The sequence below is a fragment of the Prosopis cineraria genome, unplaced genomic scaffold (assembly GCF_029017545.1).
Source record: "Prosopis cineraria cultivar Desert tree isolate PC_DT_omini unplaced genomic scaffold, ASM2901754v1 PC14, whole genome shotgun sequence".
NCBI lineage: Eukaryota > Viridiplantae > Streptophyta > Magnoliopsida > Fabales > Fabaceae > Prosopis > Prosopis cineraria.
In genome coordinates, this window is record NW_026555345.1 from 2,917,407 (window position 1) to 2,942,537 (window position 25,131).

The 25,131-nt window shown below is 33.1% G+C and overlaps 2 protein-coding genes and 1 long non-coding RNA gene across 8 annotated transcripts; 1 reads left to right on the forward strand and 2 right to left on the reverse strand.

Annotated features, from left to right (window-relative positions):
• Positions 1 to 347: 347 nt before the first annotated feature.
• On the reverse strand, positions 348 to 10,482 carry LOC129292061 (uncharacterized). 2 transcript variants are annotated; one of them, XR_008588854.1, is made up of 5 exons: positions 10,336 to 10,482; positions 10,017 to 10,198; positions 8,903 to 8,981; positions 8,697 to 8,811; positions 348 to 1,349 (listed from the first exon to the last, which is right to left on the reverse strand). It is a non-coding gene; the product is annotated as an uncharacterized LOC129292061 (long non-coding RNA). The 2 variants fall into 2 exon arrangements; XR_008588853.1 differs by lacking the exon at positions 348 to 1,349 and having other exon boundaries at positions 8,178 to 8,811.
• A 3,874-nt stretch (positions 10,483 to 14,356) lies between these two features.
• On the reverse strand, positions 14,357 to 18,083 carry LOC129293622 (uncharacterized). Its single transcript, XM_054931683.1, has 7 exons — positions 17,927 to 18,083; positions 17,746 to 17,842; positions 16,643 to 16,781; positions 15,567 to 15,649; positions 15,294 to 15,428; positions 15,106 to 15,210; positions 14,357 to 14,732 (listed from the first exon to the last, which is right to left on the reverse strand). The coding sequence occupies exons 1-7, from the start codon at positions 18,001 to 18,003 to the stop codon at positions 14,604 to 14,606; spliced, it is 765 nt and encodes a 254-aa protein (XP_054787658.1). The 5' UTR covers positions 18,004 to 18,083; the 3' UTR covers positions 14,357 to 14,603.
• Positions 18,084 to 21,083: 3,000 nt separating this feature from the next.
• On the forward strand, positions 21,084 to 23,532 carry LOC129293425 (UPF0496 protein At4g34320-like). Of its 5 annotated transcripts, XM_054931387.1 has the most exons (3): positions 21,209 to 21,733; positions 22,015 to 22,120; positions 22,198 to 23,532. In XM_054931387.1, exon 3 carries the CDS (start codon positions 22,217 to 22,219, stop codon positions 23,339 to 23,341), a length of 1,125 nt encoding a protein of 374 aa, XP_054787362.1. In that variant the 5' UTR covers positions 21,209 to 21,733; positions 22,015 to 22,120; positions 22,198 to 22,216; the 3' UTR covers positions 23,342 to 23,532. The 5 variants fall into 5 exon arrangements, with proteins under 5 accessions (XP_054787361.1, XP_054787362.1, XP_054787358.1 ...); XM_054931386.1 differs by lacking the exons at positions 21,209 to 21,733; positions 22,015 to 22,120 and adding an exon at positions 21,084 to 21,161; XM_054931383.1 differs by lacking the exon at positions 22,015 to 22,120 and having other exon boundaries at positions 21,210 to 21,733.
• Positions 23,533 to 25,131: the final 1,599 nt, after the last annotated feature.

Here is a 25,131-nt window from a genome sequence, read left to right on the forward strand (position 1 = left end):
CAGATAACTATTAATATCTTTGGTTAATAACACAATTTAAGGGAATGTTATATCACAGAATGGAGAATCACTATATGGTATTAAAATCTCCTCTTAGAAGGCAAGGGTGTTGACAATTAAGCACGTCCCTCTACAGCATTGGCCAAAGGTCTCTTCTCTTGTATTCATGGGGATTAGCATAAACAAAGAAACACTCCCAAGGATTACAAAAATCATCAAATAAAACATGCAGATATTGAGATTGCTTGCTCAGGGTAATATTTTTAAAATTAGGATTGCTCCACAACAGCCAAATACTGCCACCATAACCCTCAGCCTCAATAATTTCAGCAAATTTAAACCCCAAATTAAGAATAGTTTGTTTATCACTCAATCCACTGTTCCTTGGCTCAAGAATACAAATAATATCCACCCTAAATTGTCTTTTTAATTCCTTAATAGAGAGCAAAATCCTTTCCATTTGCTCATCTGGCATTCCATATCATTAGCTTCGTAAAAAAATAGAATTAAAAAGGAGAACAAACTTGGTCAAAAATCCAAGGGAGCCTAAGCTTCCCTAGCCTGAGCAATCTCCTCGGCCTCTTCTAAAAACTATCCAGTCACCTTGACTTCTTCCATGTAAGCCGTACCTCTCATTCGTTTTCAGAGCCAATGGCATCCACAAATTCTTCCCTTTCTTGCATCGCTGAGTCATCTTGTATATCAGGTCCATGCTTCGTGTTCAAATATGGATTCAAGAGTTTGAGACGACTAGTGTTGATTTCCATTATTCTTTCATTCCTTTTCCCCTATTCTGATTGCCCAGAAATTTTGTTCCTGTGAACTGTCGTTGAACTCGTATACGTGGAGTTGTGATCATGTCCCAATGAAGCTTTGATTTGTCCAGGATTTTCTTTTGGGCTCGAATTAGAATTTCTATTGGAACTGGGCGCATCTTCCTTGTTTGTTCTACTGAAGCAGTTTTTGCAAGCCGTTGGTAATGTTTGAGCCCTTGCTTTAACCTGAGCCCATTAGAATTAGGCCCACCCACCTTTTTATTACTCCTCTCTTTTCCAATAATTACAGAGCTCATTTCCTTTGAAGTCTCCATATCGCGCATGATTTCCTACCCCTGCATCTCGCCCAAAATTTGACATCTTGATTTATGTAAATTTGTATTAACTTCTGGGTGATTTTTTCGCTGCCTTCTCAGGTGATTGACAACCTTCCATTTTGGTTCACCCTCCTCCGTGGTCGTCATCTCTGCCGTCTCTTCTGTATTATCTTGCCGGGCTCTTCCTTCTGTAGTCCTCTGCTTAGCTTCGGCATTGGATCCCTTCAATGTGCAGGTCTCCTTAACATGCCCATACCTGCCACAACAAAGACAAAGCAAATGAATGCTCTCATATTCATTTGTTTTTTTAACTCCTTCAATATTATAAGTAGGAACAAGAGGCTTGGAAAGATCAACTTCAACACATAATCTAGCAAACTTCCCTCTTTCTCACATGGCTGTAGGTGGATCTACCTTTAATGTTTTGCCCATTGTATTCCCCAGTATGTATAGAATATTTTTGTCATAGTATGGTCCTGGGAGATCGGGTAATCGAGCCCACAATGCAATATGACTTATTTTTCAGTGTAAGGATTAAAATCGGCTCTCCAGGCTGCAATTGTAAGGTAGCAGTCATTTATAACCTACGGTCCTCGCGTGATTACTTCCCTATAGTCGTCTTTATTCTTGAATTAGACAAGAAAATAATCATTTTGCATGTCACTTATTTTGACCCATCCTTTTCTAGCCCACAATTGACTTAGTTTATTTCTCATGAAGAATAGAGATGGCGCCTTCCTCATTAGTTTCACAACCAGTGCTGGCTTGAAAGGTTTATAAATCATCTCCTTTTCCTCCTCATCCAGCGAGAAGTTTGGGCAAAGAGGATTTGTTAAGTCCACTGCTATCCCTTTTCCTGGATCTCTTACACAAGCAAAACCTGTGTTGGTGCTTCCAAAGTCAACCTCGTCCTCCTCCCTTAAATCCTATCCATTCTGATTATCTTCCCTAATATTGTCATTCCCAATAAGCTTATCATTATAGGGTCCTTTCTTAACTGGATCCTCCATCCACTCCTCAATTTAGGGCATTCTAGATTATGTCCCTGTAAAGAGTTCATCAGCTTTCCTTAACTTTTTTTTTTGCTCCGTGCTATAAAATTAGTCTCCTCTGCTGACAGTGATAGAGCCAAAGAGTCAGAGGATTTGAGAGATTTTTCCATCGTTATCATGGATTTGACAGTGTTCTTGTTTCAGACCTAATTCTAACGATAACAATGTGATGATGAATAATAACTAACAAAGTTTACTCATATAATGATTGATAACAAACACTTAATTTAAGGTATGTTTGGTTTCCATTCTCAAAAATTGTTTTTTAACAAAAAAAATTTAGAAACTTTAACTTATAAAATTGATAGATGCAATCATGAGTAAGAGTGCATAAAAGATCGGGTTAGCTATCAACCCAACACCTAATCCTTATGTATTGAAATCAAGATCGAGCCAACCCAATATAAGAAGACTAGGCTTTAGTCTTGTGTTAAAAAAAGTAAAATAAATTAAAAAATGAAAATAACAAATAAATTTAAATATTAAATTTTGTCCAAATAAAATATTCCTATTGTGAAAGATAATATTATGTTAAAAAATAATATTTTTAAAATTTAAAAAACTCAATAATATACATTGTTTTTCCATAATATTAAGTTAGGAAATCAGATTAAAAGTGTTAAATAAAAATAATATATATGTTTTTTTAAAAGTATTCATATTCAATGTCCCCCGAGCGACGATCGAATTGATATTTCTCTTACCATATGTATTTGTTGAAAGCACAGCTGCATTAATCATTAGGTTAACTCTCGGAAAGAAAGTTCAAAAATAAAATTAGATACATTACATGGTCAGCTAGGATAATAGCTTCCTCCAGTGGCACTTTTTAAGGCGCTGCACACATCTCTGCCATCACTCACTAGATGAGCAACAAGTTTGGGATCCATCAATTTAAAAGGTCTTTGGAATCTAGCGGGGAAGCATGCATCCAGCATTCTTGCTCGAGCATGACATGATGCCATTGTTGCTCTCTGTACTACGGTGATGTGTAAGTGAGAAGAGTGGAACCTGACCGGTTTGGTTAACAAGACTCTTCAATTTTTTTCTTTTCTTATCTTTATAATTTTTTTTATACACAAGGAGTCTTCAGCACCTTTTTTCATCAATATAGATTAGAATTTTTTTATTTTTATTAAAATAAAAAATTTATACAAGTTGTAAAATTTTTTTAATAAATTTCTTTATCAGTTTGGACGATCTAAATTTAATATGAATAGTTCAAAATTTAATATTAAAAACTTTAAAAAAAATTTAATATTAAATCTGCATTGGATTATCCATTTATAAAAGTTTTAATATTGAATTTGTATTGTTCTATTAAATTTGAACTGTCACATACGTAAATAAATTTATTAATTTTTTTCTAATTTATATAATTTTTGTATTTTAAAAAATATAAAATATAAAATTAAATCTAAAACCCAGATACAGGGAAGGTGTGGAGGAGTGTAGTTGAGTTTGATGAGGCTAGGTGGTTATTGTGAGTCTCTAACCTGATTTTGGACATTTGTACAAGCATGATCTAGGTTGCGCTAATCGGCCTGATGTGCATTTTCCTTGCTGGATATAATTTAAAAATATGAAAATAAATTTATTAACAAAAATTTAATTATACTTATTCTAAATGGATTTTTTATAGAACTAATATTAGAGTTTAAAGTAATAATTTTTTAAATTGTATATAATTAATAATTATTCATTAATTTTACATGATATAAAGTAAAAAAATTAATTTCAAATATTTAAAAATTAAAATCACAAAAAATACTCATAATAAACATAAAAAATATAATACATAAAAGTATTAAGTAAAATAACATTATAAAATAGTTTAGTTTCAAAAAAATTTGAAAAAATAAAATATGTAAATTTTTTTGTTGGGATTGACCCCAAGCCAATACCTAGTCTGAAGTCCACTTGATCACCTGGCTAGCTCTAGCAAGGTTGGGTTGATCAAGCCATGTATAGTCCTAATTTGAGCTTTTCAGGTTGATCTCTCTAAAGAAAAAGCAAACCTATTATAATAGTCACCAATAGAGATTGGGTCTAATGAAAGGAACTAATCTCTCACAACATGATGAATTGTTACAATTGCTCATATTTTGTGTTCGACTGTGCTTCGAACTAGATTACACCAATGCCCAATCCAAAAAAAAAAAACAAATTGTTATATTAGTCATTTTTTGTCATTCCATTTTGGGCTCCTTTTCTAGTTGTTGAGGCCTGTTTATTAATGCTAAAATGAAAATAAGGAACTCTTTTTTACCTGAAAAATAAAAATAAGGTACGAATAAAATTTTAAAAACTATATTCAAATTTTAAAAATAGAAGGGTATTTTCTTGTTTTGTAAAAATTTTAAAATAGAGGGGCATTTTAAAAATAAATTTTAACTCGCTTAAAACTCAATCATTTAATTATAACTCATTATAACTTAATTATTAAATTTTTAACTTGTATATAATTTAGTCATTAAACTTTTGATTATTTATATTTTTTGACATGTGATTATTTATAATTTAATCTTTATCATTAATGATTCACCATGAGTCCACACTAAATTATCTTAAGAGCCTGTTTGATTTTCAAAACCTTCCCATCCCCAAAATTAGGGGGATTCCCTTCTCCCTTCTCCTCACCCCCTTTCCTCCCCTCCTCTCTCCTTCCTCCTCTTTCCCTCCCTCTTCTTTTGGAACCAAACACAATCTAGTTGGCAAAAATGGTAAATAAAGCTACTAAAAAATTAACGCTATCTCGCATCTCCAGTTACTCTTCTTTTCTCTATCCCGCCATGCCTTCTCCTTCCTTCCTCTCTCTCCCCCCTCCTCCTTCTCTTCTTCTTCCCACCCACCCATGCCTTCTCATTCTCTCCATTTCGTTCCACTCTTCCCTTCAAACAAGGCCCTCAAATCTACTACTCTTCCACCTGCCCCACCTCCGATGACGCCGCCATGACTCTCAGCCACTTCTTATCGACAAGGACTAAAGATTGAGAGGTAATTGCAGGCAAGGTTGAGAAGGCAGTCCAATGTGAAGCATATAGAGGAGGAGATGAGGCTAGAGACGGAGCTATTCCCGAATGAGTATTGGAAGCGGGGATAAGGGAAGAAAGTGGAGGGAGTGTGGTTGAGGATAGAGGATGAGGTAGGTAGTTTGGAGGCCATGGAGACAAAGTGGAAGACGATGTTGTCGTTACAGGAGGAGCGTTGAAGTATGGAGAAGATGACGGCCATGGAACCCTGAAGGTAGGAGTGGTCGAGAGTCATGGTGACGTCATCAGAGGTGGGCTTGGTGGGAGAGTTGTAGATTTGAAGGGCTTGTTTGAAAGGAAGAGTGGAACAAAATGAAGAGAAGAAGAAGGCATTGGTGGCTGGGAAGAAGAAGAGAAGGACGGGGGGAGAGAGGGAGAGAGGAAGGAGAAGGCATGGCGGGATTAGGGGTGAGCATCGGTCGGTTCGGTTCGGTTCGGTCTCAAAATATGCAGAACCGATCGATCGAATAACACTGAAAATGAAAACCGTATCAAACCGAATAAGCCAATCGAACCGAACAAGGACCGAACCGAAATTTGATAATTCGGTTCGGTCGGTTAATTCGGTTTTTCGGTTTGGGCTTATTTTTTAAATATTAAAACAAACAACACTACAAAATTAGGCCTTTTTTTCTATTCGTTTTTTTAATATGAGCCCATTATAATTATACCCATATGACATAAAGTCCAAATATTATAAAGGCATGGATAATCAAATAAACAACCATAAATAAACACCGATGATCAAATAATAGCCTCATAATCCAGTCACAATACCTACTGATGAGAGTGACTGATTGAATTGGGGTTTCAAGTGATGTTATTATTTTTTATTCTTTATTAAAATAAAAAATAAAAATAAAAATAAAATAATTTATAAATTAAATATAATTTATAAATTAATAAATTATATGTAATTCGGTCGGTTCGGTCTATTCGATTTTAAATTTTACTAACCGAATCGAACTGATCAACCGAAATATTTAAAATAAAAAAACCGAATCGAACCGAAAAATCAAATAGACCGAATCAAATAGACAAAATTCGATTCGATTCGGTTCGATTTTCGGTTTCGGTTCGGTTTTGCTCACCCCTAGGCGGGATCGAGAAAAGAAGAGTAATTGGAGAGGCGAAATGACGATTGAGCGAGTCATACAGCGTTTTTTTTAACAGCTTCATTCATCATTTTTGCCATTTAGGTTAATTTAGTGTGGACCCATGCCGAGTCATGAATGATTTCTATAAAATTATAAATAATTAAAAATTTAAGAACTGAATTATATATAAATTAAAAATTTAAGAATTAAATTACCTCGAAGTCATAATTAAATAATTAAGTTTTAAATGAGATAAAATGTTAAGAATTAAAAGATTAGTTTTCCCAAGATTTATATATATTTCAAAAATAAGAAAGAAATATATATATAATTAAGATAAAATAGAGGGCAGATTAGGGTGTTTTGGTCTATGTATTATAAAGGCGAAACAATGGAGATACCTGGATAGATCATATGAAAGTTGGAAAGAAAAAAAACGAATGCAATCATATGCTCTTAATTTCCAAAAAGAAAACGAAGATGGAAAGTAAAATTAACTTAATGCTAAAAAAATAAGTTTTCAAATTAAATGAGACAATCAACATATAGTATGAACTCTAATAATTTATTATGCCCTTCAAGATAGATCAATAAAAAATGTAGATAATGAAATTTCATCATCATCATCATTATGCCATAAAGTGTTCATTTTATTATTCTTACCTAAATAATTTATATGTAGAAGAGAGAAATAAATATTCCATAATAACATGTTAATAAAAAGCCATTGCCTTTTTTAAATCTTGTTTAACTTGAAAAAATAGCCATTGTTTTTACTTAATATTATGAATTAGATTTTTATGGACCGGAGAAGAAAAAATATATCTAATGAATCAAATATTTTTAGTGTAAAAGTTAACTCTCTAGCCGAGTCTGAAGACTTCCCATCAACTAGAGTAATTAAGAATTTAATGAATATCAAGTGTTTTAGTTATTAGAACTTGACTCAAGGAAAAATATTCATCAAGAATAATTCTAATTATTTTAATGTTTGAAAAAAAGGGGGTGCTTTTAATTAACATATAAAGGATATCTTTGTTTCTAATTAAACAATTAGACCAATTTATGAACATGAAATCAATCCCCCATGTTTGGTTGGAGGGGAAGGGTGGAGAGTTTGTACTTTCTAATGACTTCAATTTCAAAATAAAAGATGGATAAGTGGGATAATAAAATTTTAATAGGCAATATGTAAATTAAGAAAGCAAGTAAAATTAATTGAATAATAACATGTTTAAAAATTTTGAATAAAATAATGAAGTTTGATTAGATAATAACTAAACAGAAGTAAATTCAACTAATGAAACTTCGAATTTTTCTTGCATAAATTTGAAGTCAGAATATGGCATATGGAAAAAAAATTTAAAAAAAATGAATAGAGGGGATTTCTTATGTCAAGGCAGAATAAATCAAATTAATGTTGAAACTGATAAATTAGGGAAAAGCAACGAAATAAGTATCATAATCAAATTAATTCTAACTGATTAACTCTAGAGTGATCTCGTGCATTGCCCGGCTTATTATTGATACAAAAGAATGATGAATATGTAATAAATTTGATTATAAATTTCATCTATACACATTGTGCTTACAGGAGAATAGTCCACTAATATTTTAAAACCAAGCTTCTAGTACATAATATAGTATATGTGCATTGTATTTTTTGTAGTTTATGCCAATTGCAATTGGAAATGTTTCAGACCTAATTCTAACAATAACAATGCAATGATAAATAATAACTAACAAAGTTTACTTATAGAATGACTGACAACAAACACATCATTTAGAAGTAAACTAACATCATTTAAGGAATTGAGTCACATACAATTCCAAACTAATCTTTTGATTTTCCCTTCTCACAAAACAAAGGACAAATGTATAGACCAAACTTGAAAACCTTGGTGATAAAGGGAAATCAGAAAACTATTTGGGGAATTGTTTTCAACCTTCAAGTCTTGTAGACAGATGGAGCAATTAAGACTTAGATAATTTTTTCAAGATTAATTATCATTTCACCATCACCAAAATTTGTGCCCTAAAGGGCAAAAATAATAGCAATAATGTCAATGAAATTCAATACAAAAAAAAAAGATAGCTATGGATTTGAATTCATATGCGATGGAAATAAGTTTCTTGAGAATTAAAGATTTAGAGTCTGTTTAGTTTTTCTTTCTTTTTTTTTTAAATTTATTTTGTAATACAATTTTTAGAATTATTTTTAAAAACAAAACAAAATGAAAATTTGTTTCATCCTATTAATTTAAAAATAATTTTAAAATTAAAAAACAAAACTGATATTAATAATTATAGGCAGTTAATAGTAGTGATTTATAATAAAAATTATAAATCAAATATACATCTTGCTTAAAAAAAGAGGGTTCAGTCACCAATAAGAGCAAAGGACAATTAAAATCAGACATACCCACATAGCATTAGATCATCATAAAAGGCTTCCCTCTACAGGTAGTGGAGGCCATACTTCATATCCATCGTCAATCACTACTGCTACCTTTAGGGCAATATATTTTCTCAATTCACTGAATTAATTATGGAAGGGATCAGCGTGAAGAACAACCAACAAATGATATAGATTTGAACAAATACAATAACAACCAATGCCTATATTACCTTGAAGGGTGACCAGTCCAGGAATCAAGATTTTGTGCAGGAGGATTATATGATGAAGATAGTTGTGATCCTATCCCACCTTCATTACCAACCAGAACCAGTTGGATAAAATTTGAAAAAAATTTAGGGACAAAATTCAAACATAATTACAAGTTTACAACCTAACCGTTTCATAAAGTTGAATCTCATTGCCAATGGAAAAAACTAATGCATTAAGTCCCCATTGTTCTGGTGCCAATGAAGGAGTTACACTCCTTTTCCAATTTAAATTTTTAACCTCATGCTCAAATCCTAAATTTTTTCCCTCTTTCTATATATTACCTTCCAATCTAAACACAAATCTTTTAATGGAGTGATAGTCTCATTAACAGTAATTGCAAGTGATTTGTCAGCATATTCTATTACAGCTTCCATAGATAGATTTGTTTTCCTACTGGCCTAAAATTTAGAATCAGAATTTTAGCAGAATGATTGCCACTTTGGATTAATATCCCATGTGGCAATTATTGTGCAAGTGTTCTACTTGGAATTCCACTTGGGTAATTTTTTTTCCTTTTGATCTGATGTATGAGTAATGTTATAACATGCAAGAGGATTATACATAACCACCTACAAGAACCCCCAAATATTAAGAGAAACATTTCCATAAGAAAGAGTCATGTCTCATTAAAGATTAGAGCAATCTTTTTTAATGGTTGGCTATTACTAAAATAAGAGCAACACTGATGCAATGGCCAAAATGAAGAGAATGAGGGGGAAAAGGAGGAAAAAGAAAGGGAGATACCCCATGCCTCTAATGAGAGGAGGGCATTGCATTGAGAGGAAAATAATTAATCGTTTCAATTTTGAAAAGAGAGAGAATTTTGGCAAAAAAAAAAATGCAGGGAATCGAGAATTATTCCAAGCAATAGTTAAATGCATTAAATTGAAAATCTAAATTTGAATTTGAATGCAGCAGCAATATAGGAAGTGAAGATTTATTAAGGAAGAGGCATGAGTTTCCAAGGTAAAAGAATGAAATTACATGGGAGAAGGAAAACTGGAAAAGTCTATAGAAGAAGGATATCAGGAATACAACACAGAAAATGAAGCCAATAGACCAGATTGTGTTTACCAGAATCGACAGGAAGGAGGAAGAGAGACACAGGAGAGCCTTGAGTCCACGTGTTCTTTCACCATCAATAAGATACCAAAAGAGCACCTGCTGCTCCTAGTTCCTGGCTGAGCCTCGCCCATCTTATGCTACAAGAGCACTTCTCGATATCATGAGAGCTCCTGACTTATCATTCTCCCTCCCTGTTATAACAATTTCGAAAATGAGCCTTCTCAATTAAGAGCAAATGATGGTGGTAACAAGAACAAAATGATCGATGGGATTGAAGAAGGGATCAAAAGGTGGGAGAAAATATAATGAGAGAAAAACAAGGATGAACCCGTATCTATCTGCTGCATCTCGGCATCCTCTGTGTATCAATTCATTCCGGTAGCCGTCGTTGTTCCAGAAGAGGCTGATGGCATCGCCGTCACTTCTGGTGGAGTTGGCGGTGAAAGACGTGTTGTTCTTGCGAGACGAATCATGGAGGTGCCTCAACTACGACACAAGAGTTGACGGAATGAGATGTCATCTGTCCCATTTTGTGGACCCACAATACTAATTAACGGAGGTTAACTCCCATTTAACGGTAAAGATAACATTGGTCCAGCTTTTTGGGTTTTGGGGGGAAGGATGTACTAAACTTGTGTTTATGATACTGGATGTTCTCCAAAGTATAGTTCATTATAACCCTTAAAATAAACCAACCAATGAGACAGCAGAATTTACCTTAGATTAAAATGATTTGATTAAACTTTCATAACATCTTATTTATTATTATTTTGTCTGTTCAAAAATTATTTTTCAACTGATTGCTCTTGTTTTATTGTATCCTATCCGAGGAGAATATTTGTAAGGTAAAATCCCACCCAAGGCCACTGCAAAAAGTGCATATCTGCACTTGAGTAGCCCCAGCTTTGATGAGCTACATGTTACACCAACACTCTGGCCTTTAGCTGCACAGACAAATTGCTTAGGCGAAAATGCCTGTGAAGGAAATTAAACAATGCATTGCTATAAATTACGAACAATGCATCTATGAATTGCAAAAAGCTTGTCTATAAACTATAAACAATATACTTGCAAACACATGAAATCTCAATACTAAATTAAACATGACTAATTTGGATTTAGATTATTTACTGCCAAGTTTTCATAATTTTTATTTTATGTACTTAGTCTTACATACTTAATATATTTTTATTTAAAATTTTTTTTGGCCAAATATATTTTTATCTAATCAAATCAGAACAATTGAATTTTGAATTTTTAATGTTTAAAAATATTAATAATGACTTTTTTAGATAAAATTAATAAAAAAATTTGTTATAGAATAAATAATGTATCAAAAATCCACATGCCTTCATTTAACTGGACACAATCACCTTAAGGTTTATGAGGTTAAAGTATATAAGTATTTTCCTCTCAAAGTTGTTATCAAGTAATAAATTTTTAGTTATATTCAAATTATATATTTTTATTGGAAAATTTTGATAACTTATTTTGAAATTAAAATTATGTAATATAATTTTCCTTATTTTATTGAACTACATTTTTATAACAATTAATTTTTACATTTAACTGCTGTTATTTTAATTTTCATTTATCTATATTATATGCATAAAAGAAAATAACTCTACTTTCATTTAAAATAGAAGGGTTAGGTTACTGTGTCGTCATAAAACTTAGTTACTCTTGACCAAAAAAAAAAAAACTTAGTTACTGTAAAGGGATGACACTGTTATTAACTTATTATGATGCTATAGAAAAATTGAAATAGTACTTTGTAACATCTATCATGCGTTTTTAGTTTTTTTTTTTTAATTTCACATTTGTCATGTCACTCAAAAAACAGGGCCGTGTGAAAAAGTTGAGATCTAAAGCGAAATTATAAACTGTTTGAGCCACAAAATCTTGTATTAAAGTTTTGTAATATAATAATTCTAACAAAAAGCCAAATTAGTTCAAAAAAAGAAGAGTTGTGGAGGTGGAGCCAAGGAAAATGAGAAGTTCCTTAAGGTAGTTACCACCTGATGAAGGCTGGTTTAAGTTAAATACTGATGGGACGAGTCGGGAAAATCCTGGTTTGAGTAAATGTGGTGGGTTAGTGCGTGATTGTACAAGGAAGTGGATTTTTGGTTTTGTCAAGAATCTTGGGAGATGTACTACTCTGGAAGCTGAGTTTTGCAATGTATATGAAGGCTTGGAGTTATGTTGGTCTGCTGGTTTAAAGAAAGTAGTGCTTGAGGTTGATTCCATTGTGGTTTTGAAATAGATAGAGGGAAGAAGCAAAGATCATTTTGTTGAAGGTAGTCACTTGTTAAGAAGAATCTGAAGCTGGTTTGAGAGAGATTGGTAATTATTGATGGTTCATTCTCTTAGAGAAGGTAATGAATGTATTGATACCTTGGCTAATATTAGTTTTGGTGTTGGAGAGGAGCTGATGGTTTGGGATAATGTTGTTGAGGAGGTGCCATTAGCTTATTTAGCAGGTTTGGGTGTTTATTTTGAGAGAGTGTTGATTTGTTCTTTTTGTGTTTTTCTTTTTCTTTTGTTTGGACATATAGCCCCTACTTGTACCAAAAACAAAAAAAAAAAAACAACAAATAGCAAAATTAGTTCAACAAAGAGAAATGGGAATTGTTATTGACAAGATGCTCTCACTCTGTCTTATATATTGGAGTAGTATGTGAATATTATGACAATAATTTTTAACATAAAGGCATAAAACAAACTAATGATACCAATGACTAATGAGAATAATAATTATATGAGTTATAAATAAAAGTTTGATAAAGCCCGAGACTACCAGCCTTGATTGCCTACAGCCACGCACGGCCCTGCTCAAAGGAGTTGTTTTAATATCGGCCTTGTATGTTTAATCAGCCGATGAAAATCGGTTTTTATTTTAGAGATTTTCATGAAAAATAAAAATTATTAACGAGCTTTAAATATACTGATATCTAAAACACCACGTTATAAATTTAAAATAAAATTAACAGGCATTATTAAATTAATAAAACACGGATAACTTCAAAAACGCATTCGGTGCACCGTGCGCTCATCACCTTGTAAGGTGATATAAGCCATTCATTTTTCTTTAAATGATTCTCGCCGTTGATTTAAAATTATTTTTTTAAATATTTTAATATTATAGTTATAAAAATAAAATATATACAAATTATAAAAAATTATAATATTAAATATGAATTATTTTTTATGTTATTAGAGGATAAATATTGCAGTATTTATCACCCTTGTAAGATTTAGATAGTTTAAATTTAAATTTTTTACTTTTATTTTTATATTTATTAAAATAAAAAATATAGAAATATTCAATAAATTTATTTATCACTAATCTAACCATTACAAATTTAATTTGAATACTCAATTTAATTTTATTTTTTAATAATTTTTACCAATTAACAATGGTGCAAATATAATTAAAAAAATTTAATTTAATATTAAAAATTTTATAATTTTAATTAATTGATCATCTAAATATTCTTTAAACGGTCCATATTTAATATTATAATTTTTTATAATTTTATTTTGATAAATTTAATATAAAAATATTTCAACAATAATTTTAAATCAACAGTAGATATTATTTGAAAAAAAATAAATATCTTTACGTGACATGATACCTTGCATCAACTCTCGAGGATCGTTTTCTTTATAGTTCTACAATCCTAATATTAAACTCATGCAACATAATTCATCATGAAAAGTCATCTGAATCATTCGCAAACCGAATTAGAGAATTGATTATGCTTTTCATCTATTGGACACCATATTCAAGCGGCAAAGACGGCATAAAAAATAGGCAAAATACAATCTTTAATTCTCATAATTTTATCAAGATTTGTTTTCAATTCTTACAATTGTTTTTTCATGTTTTCAATCTCTATAATTTCTAAAAAATAAGGTAACCCTTGTTTTTCAAGTCCCTCTAGTTTTTATTTTTTTAATAGTTTTAATCTCGATAGAGATTGAAAATACTAAAAAAAAATTACAGGAACTAAAAGCAAAATCTGATGAAATTATAAAAATCAAAGATTATGTTTTTCCTAAAAAATATCCAAACCTTGTTACAGTATTTTTCATTCTCACAGTTAAAACTAAACCTCAACACAGTACAACACTAAGGGTTTAATGAATTTGAATGATCTTGAGTGTAAGAGATCATGACCTCTTAACAAGAACACAAGTTTTTAAGCTGAAGTGATGAAGTTACCTTCCATGCAAATGAGGAGAAAGAAACTCCCTCACCGGTTTTGCAAGTGAAAATTAGAATGGGTTCCAGAGTATATATAGCTAAGTAAACAACGAGCTTCAAGGATATTAATGACAAACTTACGAAGTCTTGGCAAAATATTTCGTCCAAGCTATGCCAAGGGATAGCGACTAAAGATAGATGTTCACTTTCAACACACCGAACTGTTTTAGTTCTAATCAAATGTAGATGTTTTGGAAAATTTCATTCCTACAACAAATCTTATCCTACTAGGGGGGGTAAATTCCATTCCTTCAACAATAAATGTTTTAAAAAAAAAAAATTGCAGCAGAAAGACTGAAATTTGGTAACATGTACTCTGAACGTACAGCTCAACAGTTCAACTCATCAACATTGATTCGAAAAACGTAATCTTCACCTTCTAACTCTTCATGAAGTAGATTAAGATAGGGCGCTTCAAACCTCTTGACAGGCATGTCCTCATGTGATGATCTCCGTCCCTAAAAAAATTCAAGCTTATAGTAGGTTAAACATGCATAAAGAATACTGAGTACAAGTATATAAATCATAACCCTGACCAAATTGTTATGCATAACCATACTTCAAACCAGAACCAGTATAAAATCAAATTAAACGAGCTAAACCCTCAGATTCACATTCTAATAGTTACTTCACGAGTTATCAAACGTAAAAAATATGTAACGTGCCATCAGAATATTGGAGTGACTTATAATTTGGGATTGCAAAAATAAATTATCATATGGATTTCTTACTTCTTTTCTTTCTTTTTTTTTTAACTAAAAGAAGAATGGAAGGTAATCTTTTAACATGTCCCTATTACAAGGAAACACAAGGGAGCTTATAGAGACTAACCTTCTTCAACACGTAGACAAAATAATGAAAAGTTTCACCAAAGGTGATCCACTCAACAGACCAGCTAAAATCTGGAGCATTAAATATAGGACGCCTAAAATGTGGCTGTCAAGCGTTTAAATTTAGATCAGAATCACAAGAGAAACTCGTTTACAAAGACACAAGACAAAGCAATTCAAACTTGAAACCTGGCCAAAAGTTATCGAGATAAATATGCCATCTGATTTCAATATCCTGTGAACACCTTTCAGCATGGCCATAACCTTTGATATAGTTTCAGGCTTCGGATTCCATGGGTCACCACTGTCCACGAACAATACATCCTTCAAAAAGATAACATGTGCATATTGAATAATGAAGCAGAGACTCAATTATAAAGGAATTATATTTATCAAGCTAGAATATGAAATCAGAATTCTATTGAAGGCCAAGGGAAAATAATTTGACTTAATTAGTTTTACCATAGTTCCTTTCTCAATAACTACATCAAAACATTCATCACCAAACGGCAGCTCCAGCATGTCAGCTTGCAGCACTTTTATGTCTAACCAAAGAAATGACCATAGTAAAACATGCTCAAATTTAAGATATAATGAACTAAATTCCAATAGTTATTACGTTGATCTCCATTAACAAATAAGCAAAGAGAATAACATAAGATATTTGATGTTGAAATTTTTGGTGGGCAGAACTTACGGCTTGAAGGAAAATACATTCCATCCCAGTTCATCTTTCCTTCATTTATAATTCAATTATAATATAATATTCTGAAAACAGAGAACTACGAGATAAGGGTTTGGTAGGAGGGATTTGGATGGGAGAGGAGGAATCTTGATCTTCTCGCCTCATTTGCTTAAAAACAATAAAAGGGAGGAGGTGCTCCTCTTGTCTGGCTAAAAACAAAAATAAGGGGAGGAAAAAGATTAATGAATTTTCCTCCCCTCCCCTCCAAAAGCATGAAGTTAAATTACCTGGATAATTGGATATGCGTCTGATGGGAATCCAACACTGGTTTACATTACATATGAAAATAATCTCCTAAAGAAGGAGTGTGATTACGGTAGCTCAAAGCTCACACAATAGATAAAAGACAATAAAAAATGAAAAAAAAAAAGAACCCTCCCACATACAAAGTAGATTACAATACCGAAAAGACCTTTCCCACCCTAAACCTATTCAAGAGACCAGACAATCACCTCACAGAGTCACTGTCTGCCCTCCCCTCTCACATGCCTCCATACCCATTTTATAGACATCTCCAATCACACACACACACTCCCCCCCCCCGGGGGCCACACACACACACACACACACATCCCAAGAGCCACTGACAGAACCCAACTCTCTTTCTCTTCCCTCTAGCCAGTCCCTTATACTCTCCTTAGTCTTCATTCTCTTCTCATAGGCCTTGAGATATTCTAGCCTGAAAGTTATGGATCCATCAGTATCTCAATTCCCAAGTAAAAGAAAGACTTCTGATAGAAGCCCATATGCAAGTAGGATTCCAGGTTGTGTTCTGGGCAAATAACAAACTAACCTTTGAATCCCCGGGAAAATAACCGTTTTTGCATCTTCTCTACTGCAACAGATGAGAGGTCAATGCATGTTATGTCTGTTACCCCATCCTTATACAACTCTTCACACATTTGTGAATTTCCACATCCAAGCTCCAGGACCTGCATGGTTGCCACATTGCATTGAAAAAGGCAAAGGGGACAAGCATTATTATTCCCAAATAATGGGACTGGGCTAATTTATAAATTCAATAAAAGCCAGTTATTGAACGACAAACAGAGGGGAAAAAGCTTTGTTCTCATAGTTCACATTCAATTACTATCTAATTTCTTTCTCTCCCTGATTTTGTGGTTTCACTCAGATGTCCGATCTGAATAATCATCTCTATTAAGATTTTGAAGAATACCTGAACTTTTTCCCCCATCTCACTTTGCTTTACAGCAATAATGTCTTGATTGAAAAAAGTGGATGAGGTGAGTGAAATGATTGGTTGTCATGTGTATTCCACTGATAAATAATCATTTATAATTTTTCTCTCCTTGCTTCTCTTTTTGGTCAACTAAATTTGGTATCTTCAGAATAAAGGAACGGTTTCGGTTAAAACCTGACTGAAAGCATATCAAGAAGTTATCATATGTTGATAATGATAGAGAACAAATCAGAGAAACAGACCAAAAGCTTCTAGCAGACTGGCAGTATATGATTTATCGTTTACTGGCTCTAGCTATTTCATTCTATTAAATAGTTTTCTTCTACCGTACTCCCTCCCTCCCTTTATTCATGTCCTGTTTCACAACAAATTAATCGAACTAGATGTCATTAAAAATCCAATTTTCATGTAAAAGAATGGTTTGATCGCTGTCAAAAAGTTTCCTTTTCCAAGACAGGTGCTTTATTTATTTGTTTATTTAATAAAAAGAAGCATTATGTTTAGACATGCACTCCTGCTCTCTTATGTTATTATCTAGTTTCTTATCTGTTTAGTGCGTTCTTTATTTCTATAACTAGAAAAAGAGTTGCGTCAAATGCCAGAAACATCCGAGCTCAGATAACTAAATCTAACACAAATGATTGAGCAAGGAGCAGAGCAATAGGCATAATAACTCATTCGAGAAAAGGAATTACAGAGGAATGGGAAGTAACGTGGGCTTGAATGTGGTGTCGAAAGTGGGAATAATCCTTGAACCACTCATACTGCTCCTCCTTGGAGAATCTCTCGTCCCTAAACGCACAATAATACCAAGGAGCATAAGTTCCGTTAAATTCATCGGTCAATCAAAGTTAAGAAGAAAGCGAACTTTGTTACCAGTAGTGAGGATCCAGGTACGCCAGAGCAGTTGACGGCTCTGGCTGCGCCACACTCGTCTTCTCGCTTGCCTCCATGAAGGCGCTCGCCACAGCGTTCACCCGTAGCGACTAAACCTATTAGTCTTTTTTTTTTTTTTTTTCCATCGTTCCGTTTTTAGCATGCTCTTTTTCCACTGGTTGATGGCTTGAGGCCTGTTTGCTAATGCAAAATAAAAATAAGGTACTTTTAATTACCAGAAAAATAAAAATAGAGTATTTAATCAATGTATAAGTGATGTTTTAAAAATAATTAATTTTTACATATATTTACTGTTATTTTTATATGAGTCAAACAATTTTTTTTATATTTTTTGGTGTGCATTGGAAACATTGGGGGTCCAGAAACAATAGTTTATTCAAAAAGCCATATAGAAGATGTGACAAGAAAAAAAGCTAAATCGAAAATATATACAAGGTTTAAAGGGTGAAGAGTGTGTGTGTGTGTGTATATATAATATACTGAAAATTGAAGAATTGTCTAGGTTTAAAGGTTGAAAAATATTCGTTGTAAAATGTATAAAAATATATTTTCTACCCGAATTTTTGTTATAAAGCAACCATCTAAGCTCCATATTACATTATTTATTATAAAATCCATCACCATGACTTATGAGGCACTTATTATGCTGATGTACCTAATTTCTTTTTTTATTTAGTGTGAACATGGGACCGACCCATTTAAAAGTTATGTGACATATGCATTTTGACTAGATTTCACAAGTCAAGTTATCTGATAACTAATTAATTAATTAATTTTCCATAACATTTTGTTCATAATTGTTTTGTCTGTTTGAAAATTATTGTTATATCTTATCCAAGGAGAATATTTGTAAGGGAAAATCCCACCTAAGGGCATCTGTAAAAATATATTTGCACTTAAGTACCCCGGCTTTGATAGGTTACATGCACAGTTACACTTTAGCCTTTAGCTGAACATGCAGAATGTCAAGACAAAAATGTCTATGGAGAAAATTAAACAATACGTAGCTATAAATTACCGGCAATGCATCTATAAATTGCAAAAAAGCTTATTTATAAACTACAAAAAATATAGTCGCAATTGGTAAAAAAAAAAATATATAGTTGCAAAAACATGAAATGCCAATAATAAATTAAACATGACAACTTTGGATTTTAGATTATTTATTACTGCTAAGTTTTCATAATTTACAAGAGTAATTGCCTCAGATATAATAAATTTGTTCGGTAAAAAAATATATCATAAATTTGAGTTCTAAATGATTTACTGCTAAGTTTCCTTCCATAATTATTAGTGAATAACACATAATTACAACTATAATTACCTTTAATGTCCCCAATTTATAAATAAATTGCACATGATTTATAATTAAATTTTCATAATCACAATTGCAGTTACGTCTGATATATCAAATTTAAGTTGTAGATATTTATGATTTACAAGTAGTTGTCAATAATTCATAACTAGACTTTTGTAATTTAGAAATGTATTATCGATAATTTAGAGTTATGTGTCATTTTGTTTTCTTTAGAGGTATTTTTCTTTTTTTAAAAAACTAAAAATTAATATGTAATTTGAACCATAAACTATAATTTCAAGAATGATTTGAATCCTATACTCATAATCAGTATATTTTAAACTCTAAATAATTAAACTTGAATTATCCTTGCTCTTATGGTTAATTTGGAATTAATGATAGTAACTTTAGATAAAATAAGGTCCATCATTTTTTGTTTCTCCAAGCTTTTGGTCCCCCCCTCTCTCTCTCCCCATTATGTCTCACTCTCTTCCTTTTCCTCCCTCCTCCCCACCCCCCAACAATAACTTGAACAAGCCTCTTGCACCTTCCTTTTGTTTCTCTCTTGTGGCTTGAATGTGGACAGAGAAAGGTGAGAAGGAGACAAAGGGCAATGCAACAAAAGGATTTCCCTAATGCAACAACGAGCTTCCTCACTAACATAGAGACATCATTATCTTCACTAATGAAGCTAGAAGGAGGAGGTAAAGGGAAAGGGAATTTAGCATGGTGATAGGGGGCATTAGAAGGGGAGGACAACGTGAAGGTCTTCATAGGGGGTGGCTTGAAATTCAATAAGCAAAAGTGGGAAAAATAGACAAGTGGATGGGTGTTTAGAATAAAGTCAAACAAGCCATGATAATCCCCCCTCTCTCACTCACTCACACACTCTCTCTCTTCAACGTTCCCCCTCCCTCTTGGCATCTGTGGTCTAAGACGCTACTCATCTACCCAATGTTGAGACCTATACTACTGCTTGATCGGTCGTTAGCCTCAAGATAACTTTATGTGCCGCCATGCGAATGTTGTCAACATTGTTGTTAGCCAGACAGAGAAGGCTCATGGCGAGCTCCAAAATCATCATCCCTACTTCCTTCAAGATAAGGTGTTTAAAAGAAACTCATTTGGGATTTAATGTCAAAGAGCTCATTCGACAAAGTCTTTGCGAGACTGTTTCATGTGTTATGAGAGTTTGAGTATTGCATGTTGGTGTTGTCAACTTGTCATTTTGGTTAGCATCTTGCAGAAATTGAGATTCATAAGAAAGCATGGATGAGATTTTCAAGGTCTTTGGAGCTTGTTCGGATGAGATTCATCAAAGGAAGGAGAGAGTGAGACATCAAAGATCAAACACATGGAGAGAGAGTAACAAAAACTTGAAAGAAAAATGATGGGCGCTTTTGTCAAGTCTATTATGATTACCAATTTACCTATTTGAAAATATTGACCTGTACTACTAGCATGACACTCAAGAAAAATTTGGTTAAAAAAACTTTTTCTTTTTTTAACTAACCGTAACGTCAGACTAAATTAACGATAGGGTAATGATGTTTTAAATTTAATTGCTTAGGATTGAAAAATATACCCATTACAAGTATATGATTTAAATCGCTTTTGAATTGATAATTTATAATCCTAATTGCATATTAACCCAAAAATCAACTAAGGATCATTTTGTTTTCTTTAGAGGTTGTTCAAGATGATTTCTCCAAGTTGGGGCTGTAAGTGTAAATACGTTTCTACCAGTGGCCTTTAGGGTGATTTTTCTATTTTCTAACTACTTGCGCATTAAGTAACTAGCTGGAGATGGATCATATTCATAAATGTGCGCCAATTCGCCAAAGTCGACGCCACTCCATGTTTTGATCTCTTTCTCGCACCACATATACTTCTGAGCACTTTCTAACTAACTTCAAGGTAGATATTTTGATTCAGCAATCGACACTGTCGATCATGTTGTCACATTTTAATTAGATCCCTCAGAAACTTATACCTCAATCCTTGCCGCTCAATCCAAGCATGGATTTTCCTGTTTTCTGTACGCAATGGCCGATTTGGAATTTTCCATTTGACTCGTAGATTAAAGTTGGATACTGTTATTAATAACTTGATTGTACTTTAATTGGCTTGTCCGATATTTATTTATAATACACACAAATTTTGGTTACTTTTATATCAGAATCTTTAGCTGGTTGTTTTCTGCGTTTTCCTGCGTAATTTCCGGTCCTGAGCGGAAGAAGCTTGTGCTTCTTTGAGCTCATCGTGTTCGCTTCTTCCTTTTGGGAAAATCGTTGCTTTGCGCGTTGAAACACCGTTAAAAGTGAGATAATTCTAGAGAGAGAAGAAGGTACATTCCTTCCCGCGTTTTCCTTCTCATTCCCAAAACCGTCATTTTGTTTTCTGAAGCGTGCAAGCGATTCTCAAATCTAAACCCCGCCACATTTCCTGGCCCCTATCTGTTCTACATCTGCTAACCTCGAAGATTCTGTGTAAGTTTATCTTGCACCTCAAGCTCTTCATCTTGCTTTTATATTTATTTCCCTATTTCAGAAACCGAAAGCCCATCGGTCAGCTTCAACGATTTTCTTTGTCATCATCCCGAAGTATAATCTATATTCACTTCGTTAATCACTTTCGAGAGGTTCGAGCTTTTAAAGGATCGGTCCCTGGATCTGTTTGCTTCAGTTGGTTCATTTTCATTATCGATATTCTTGTGCCTGTCTCTGATGATTTGATTGTCGCAATAACATTAATTGGTATGTTCAAATAGGGTATTCTTATCCTCGTGCTTGCTGGTTTAAGTCAGATTTATTATTCTCGAGAGCTGTACTTGGAAATTGGCCTTTTGCTTTACTAATCGGACGAGAGAAAATTTGGTGAAATTCGTGGTCTTTTTCTAATAAAGGGGTTTTGAAATTTGAATTGATTCTGATTCTTCTCTTTCTTTAATCAGATTTCAATTTATCGAAGCAATGGGAAGCCATATCAGCAAGAAGATGCCTGAATCGTCGTCTGCTATTATTGATGCCAGTACTGATATGCAATACGCAGCTGAATTGAGCTCTTACGAAGCTGCCTGCGAGCTAGATGCTGATATGCAGTCATTTGACACTACCCTGCATGTTAGAACGAATCATGTTATAAATACTCTTGCAGTTGGTGTGGAACTCCGATCCCTTTCCTTTGATTCTCTTAAACAAATCACAGAATGTCTTCTGGAGATGAATCAGGAAGTTGTGAAAGTGATATTGAACTGCAAGAAAGATATATGGAAAAGCCAAGAACTCTTTGAGTTGGTTGAGGAGTACTTTGAGAATAGCTTGCAAACTTTGGATTTCTGTACTGCATTAGAGAAGTGCCTCCAGAGAGCTCGGGACAGCCAGTTGCTTATTCTCGTGGCCCTTCAACAGTTCGATGAGGAGACCAAGCTGCCTGGGAACTGTTATGATAGGACATTGCAGGAGCTGAAGAATTTCAAGGCAGCTGGTGATCCTTTCACTAAAGAGTTTTACCAAATCTTTCAGTCTGTTTATAGGCAACAGATACTTATACTTGAGAAGTTGCAAACCCGAAAACACAAGCTTGATAAGAAACTTAAACTTGCACATACTTGGAGGAAGGTCACTGGCACAATATTTGTGGCCACATTTGCTGCTGTTTTGATTTGCTCAGTTGTAGCAGCAGCCATTGCTGCTCCGCATGTTGCAGCTGCTCTTGCTGCTGCTGCTTCCGTCCCAATTGGGTCAATGGGAAAGTGGATAGATTCACTGTGGAAGAAATATGAAGATGTGTTGAAAGGTCAGAAGGAATTGATAAGCTCAATGCAGGCTGGTACCTTTGTTGCCATAAAGGATCTGGATAACATCCGGCTTCTAATTGATCGGTTGGAGATTGAGATTGAGTCTTTAATTCAGAATGCAGAGTTTGCCATTGAAGTAGAAGCTGTGAAGGAAGCAATAGATGAGATCAAGAAGAAGCTGGGAGTGTTTATGAAGAATGTTGAAGAACTGGGAGTCCAAGCTGATACTTGCAGCCGTGACATTAGGAAGGCAAGGACTGTGGTTCTGCAAAGAATCATAAAGCATCCCAACAACTGAAGACTACCTTCTGTCTGTTTGTTTTGAAATAACTCATTAGAAGCATTCTCATTTGTATTTAATTCCTTGATCTTAGCATATGTATCTTCCGTCTGCGAACACGAGGCGTTCGTGTCTTAACATAGTAAAATCACACGCTGAATTTATTCATTCTGTCAGTTGAGTCAGGTGGAATTTCTTGTGCTTTTCAACCAACAGTGTACTGATTTAAGGATTTTGATTGCTACTCCTGTTTTTAGTTCTTGTTCGCTAGAGGTAAAGCTCGTTTCTGGCTCCTTATACTTGCTATCTTGCTTTACCAGTTTAGATTTTAGAGGATAGAGATTTGAATATTAAGTTGCTGGCAAATCCAGCTGTTCTCTAAGGAGCATCTCGAGGTTAAATTATGGCATGGAATGTTAACAAGAGGGTCGTGATATTTGATCCGTTCATATTTTTATACACATCTTCCTTTTACGTCCAAATGATTGTGCAACTTTTGGGATAGATGCGAAGGTACTTTCTTTTTCCTTTTTCTTTTCTATGGGTTAAAGGACAAATTTGTCTAGGAAGTTTTTTGTTAGAAGCAACTGATATCCTTTAATTTTGATTGACTTAATGCTACTTTGAAAGTTTTAAAAATGATGTAATGTCACCCTATTATAATGGTTGACCAACATTAACTGTTATTTTAAATATTAAAAAGTAATTTTGTCTCAAAAAGTTATTTAAAATTGTAATTGATATCCTAAACTTTAAATTGGTACAATAGTTTTGAGTTATCAACTTTTAAATCATAAGAAAAGATCAACAAAACTTGTTATGACCCAAAATTAGAAAAAGATTTTAGATTGATTTATGTTGAATGCCCCCTAGTCAAAATTCAAGCTAATCTATGTTACTCACAAGCAAGTTTGAACAAGTCTGCATTTAAGCATTTAAATTTATGCAAGCTAAGAACTATTTAGATACTACAAGGGTAAGTTTAAATTTCAAAAGAAAGTATATAGAGTACGCGGGATAGAAATAATTGTGTCAAAATAACCTCAAGAAGGACCTTTAGTCAAAATCTATGAATGTAAATCATTTTTAGCAATGATAATGGATTGTTAATTTTTTTTATTCAAATATTGATAGCTCAAAACCATTGCACTAATAAAAAGTTTAGCATACTAATTACTTGTTCAAAAAAATTTTCAAGGCAAAATTGCTCATTAGCCCTTATCAGAGTTTTCAACTAACAGTTAATGTTGGTCAAACCTTACTTTAGGATAAAATTGCATCATTTTTTTTAAATTTTGGAATAATATTGCATCAATTAAAAGTCAATAATTCCAATTACACCAAGCCAAAAAAACTTACAGGGAAAATATATTCTTTAACCTTTTTTTAATCCTCCTTTTTTATAAGCTTCCCCCTCCTTTTATTTCGTGTTTAATTAGTATCTTGATCCTAGAGTTTCTTTATTACTATCTCAGTTTGTTGCAGTAATTTTGTTTCAAGTAAAGTAAGTCTTTTAACTTGCAACTCAAGAGACCCCGACATTTGTCTAACGTCCAACTCATCCGCTAATTTGTTGGGCAAAGTTGGCAATTTAAAGCATATCAGCTACAAAATACAAACTATAGAAGTCAAACGTGAATTTGGCATGTAATACATTTAATTTAAGAAATCAAATCGAAATTATAAATTGTAATTGTAAATAAACTTAAAATGCAATCAAAATATTATTTTTTTAAATATCCTAATCTCCATAAATTCATTCAATTTTAATTTAATTATTATGGCTTTAAAATAGGGGTTAAAGGATC

Bases quoted from the DNA above. Each gene is read 5' to 3' on its own strand.
- LOC129293622 (XM_054931683.1), bottom strand. From the start codon at position 18,003: ATGGAGGCAAGCGAGAAGACGAGTGTGGCGCAGCCAGAGCCGTCAACT. The intron at 17,843-17,926 runs GTAACAAAGTTC...TTGTGCGTTTAG, and splicing joins TACCTGGATCCTCACTACTG to GGACGAGAGATTCTCCAAGG. The intron at 15,429-15,566 runs GTAAAACTAATT...ATCTTTTTGAAG, and splicing joins TTATTGAGAAAGGAACTATG to GATGTATTGTTCGTGGACAG.
- LOC129293425 (XM_054931386.1), top strand. From the start codon at position 22,217: ATGGGAAGCCATATCAGCAAGAAGATGCCTGAATCGTCGTCTGCTATT.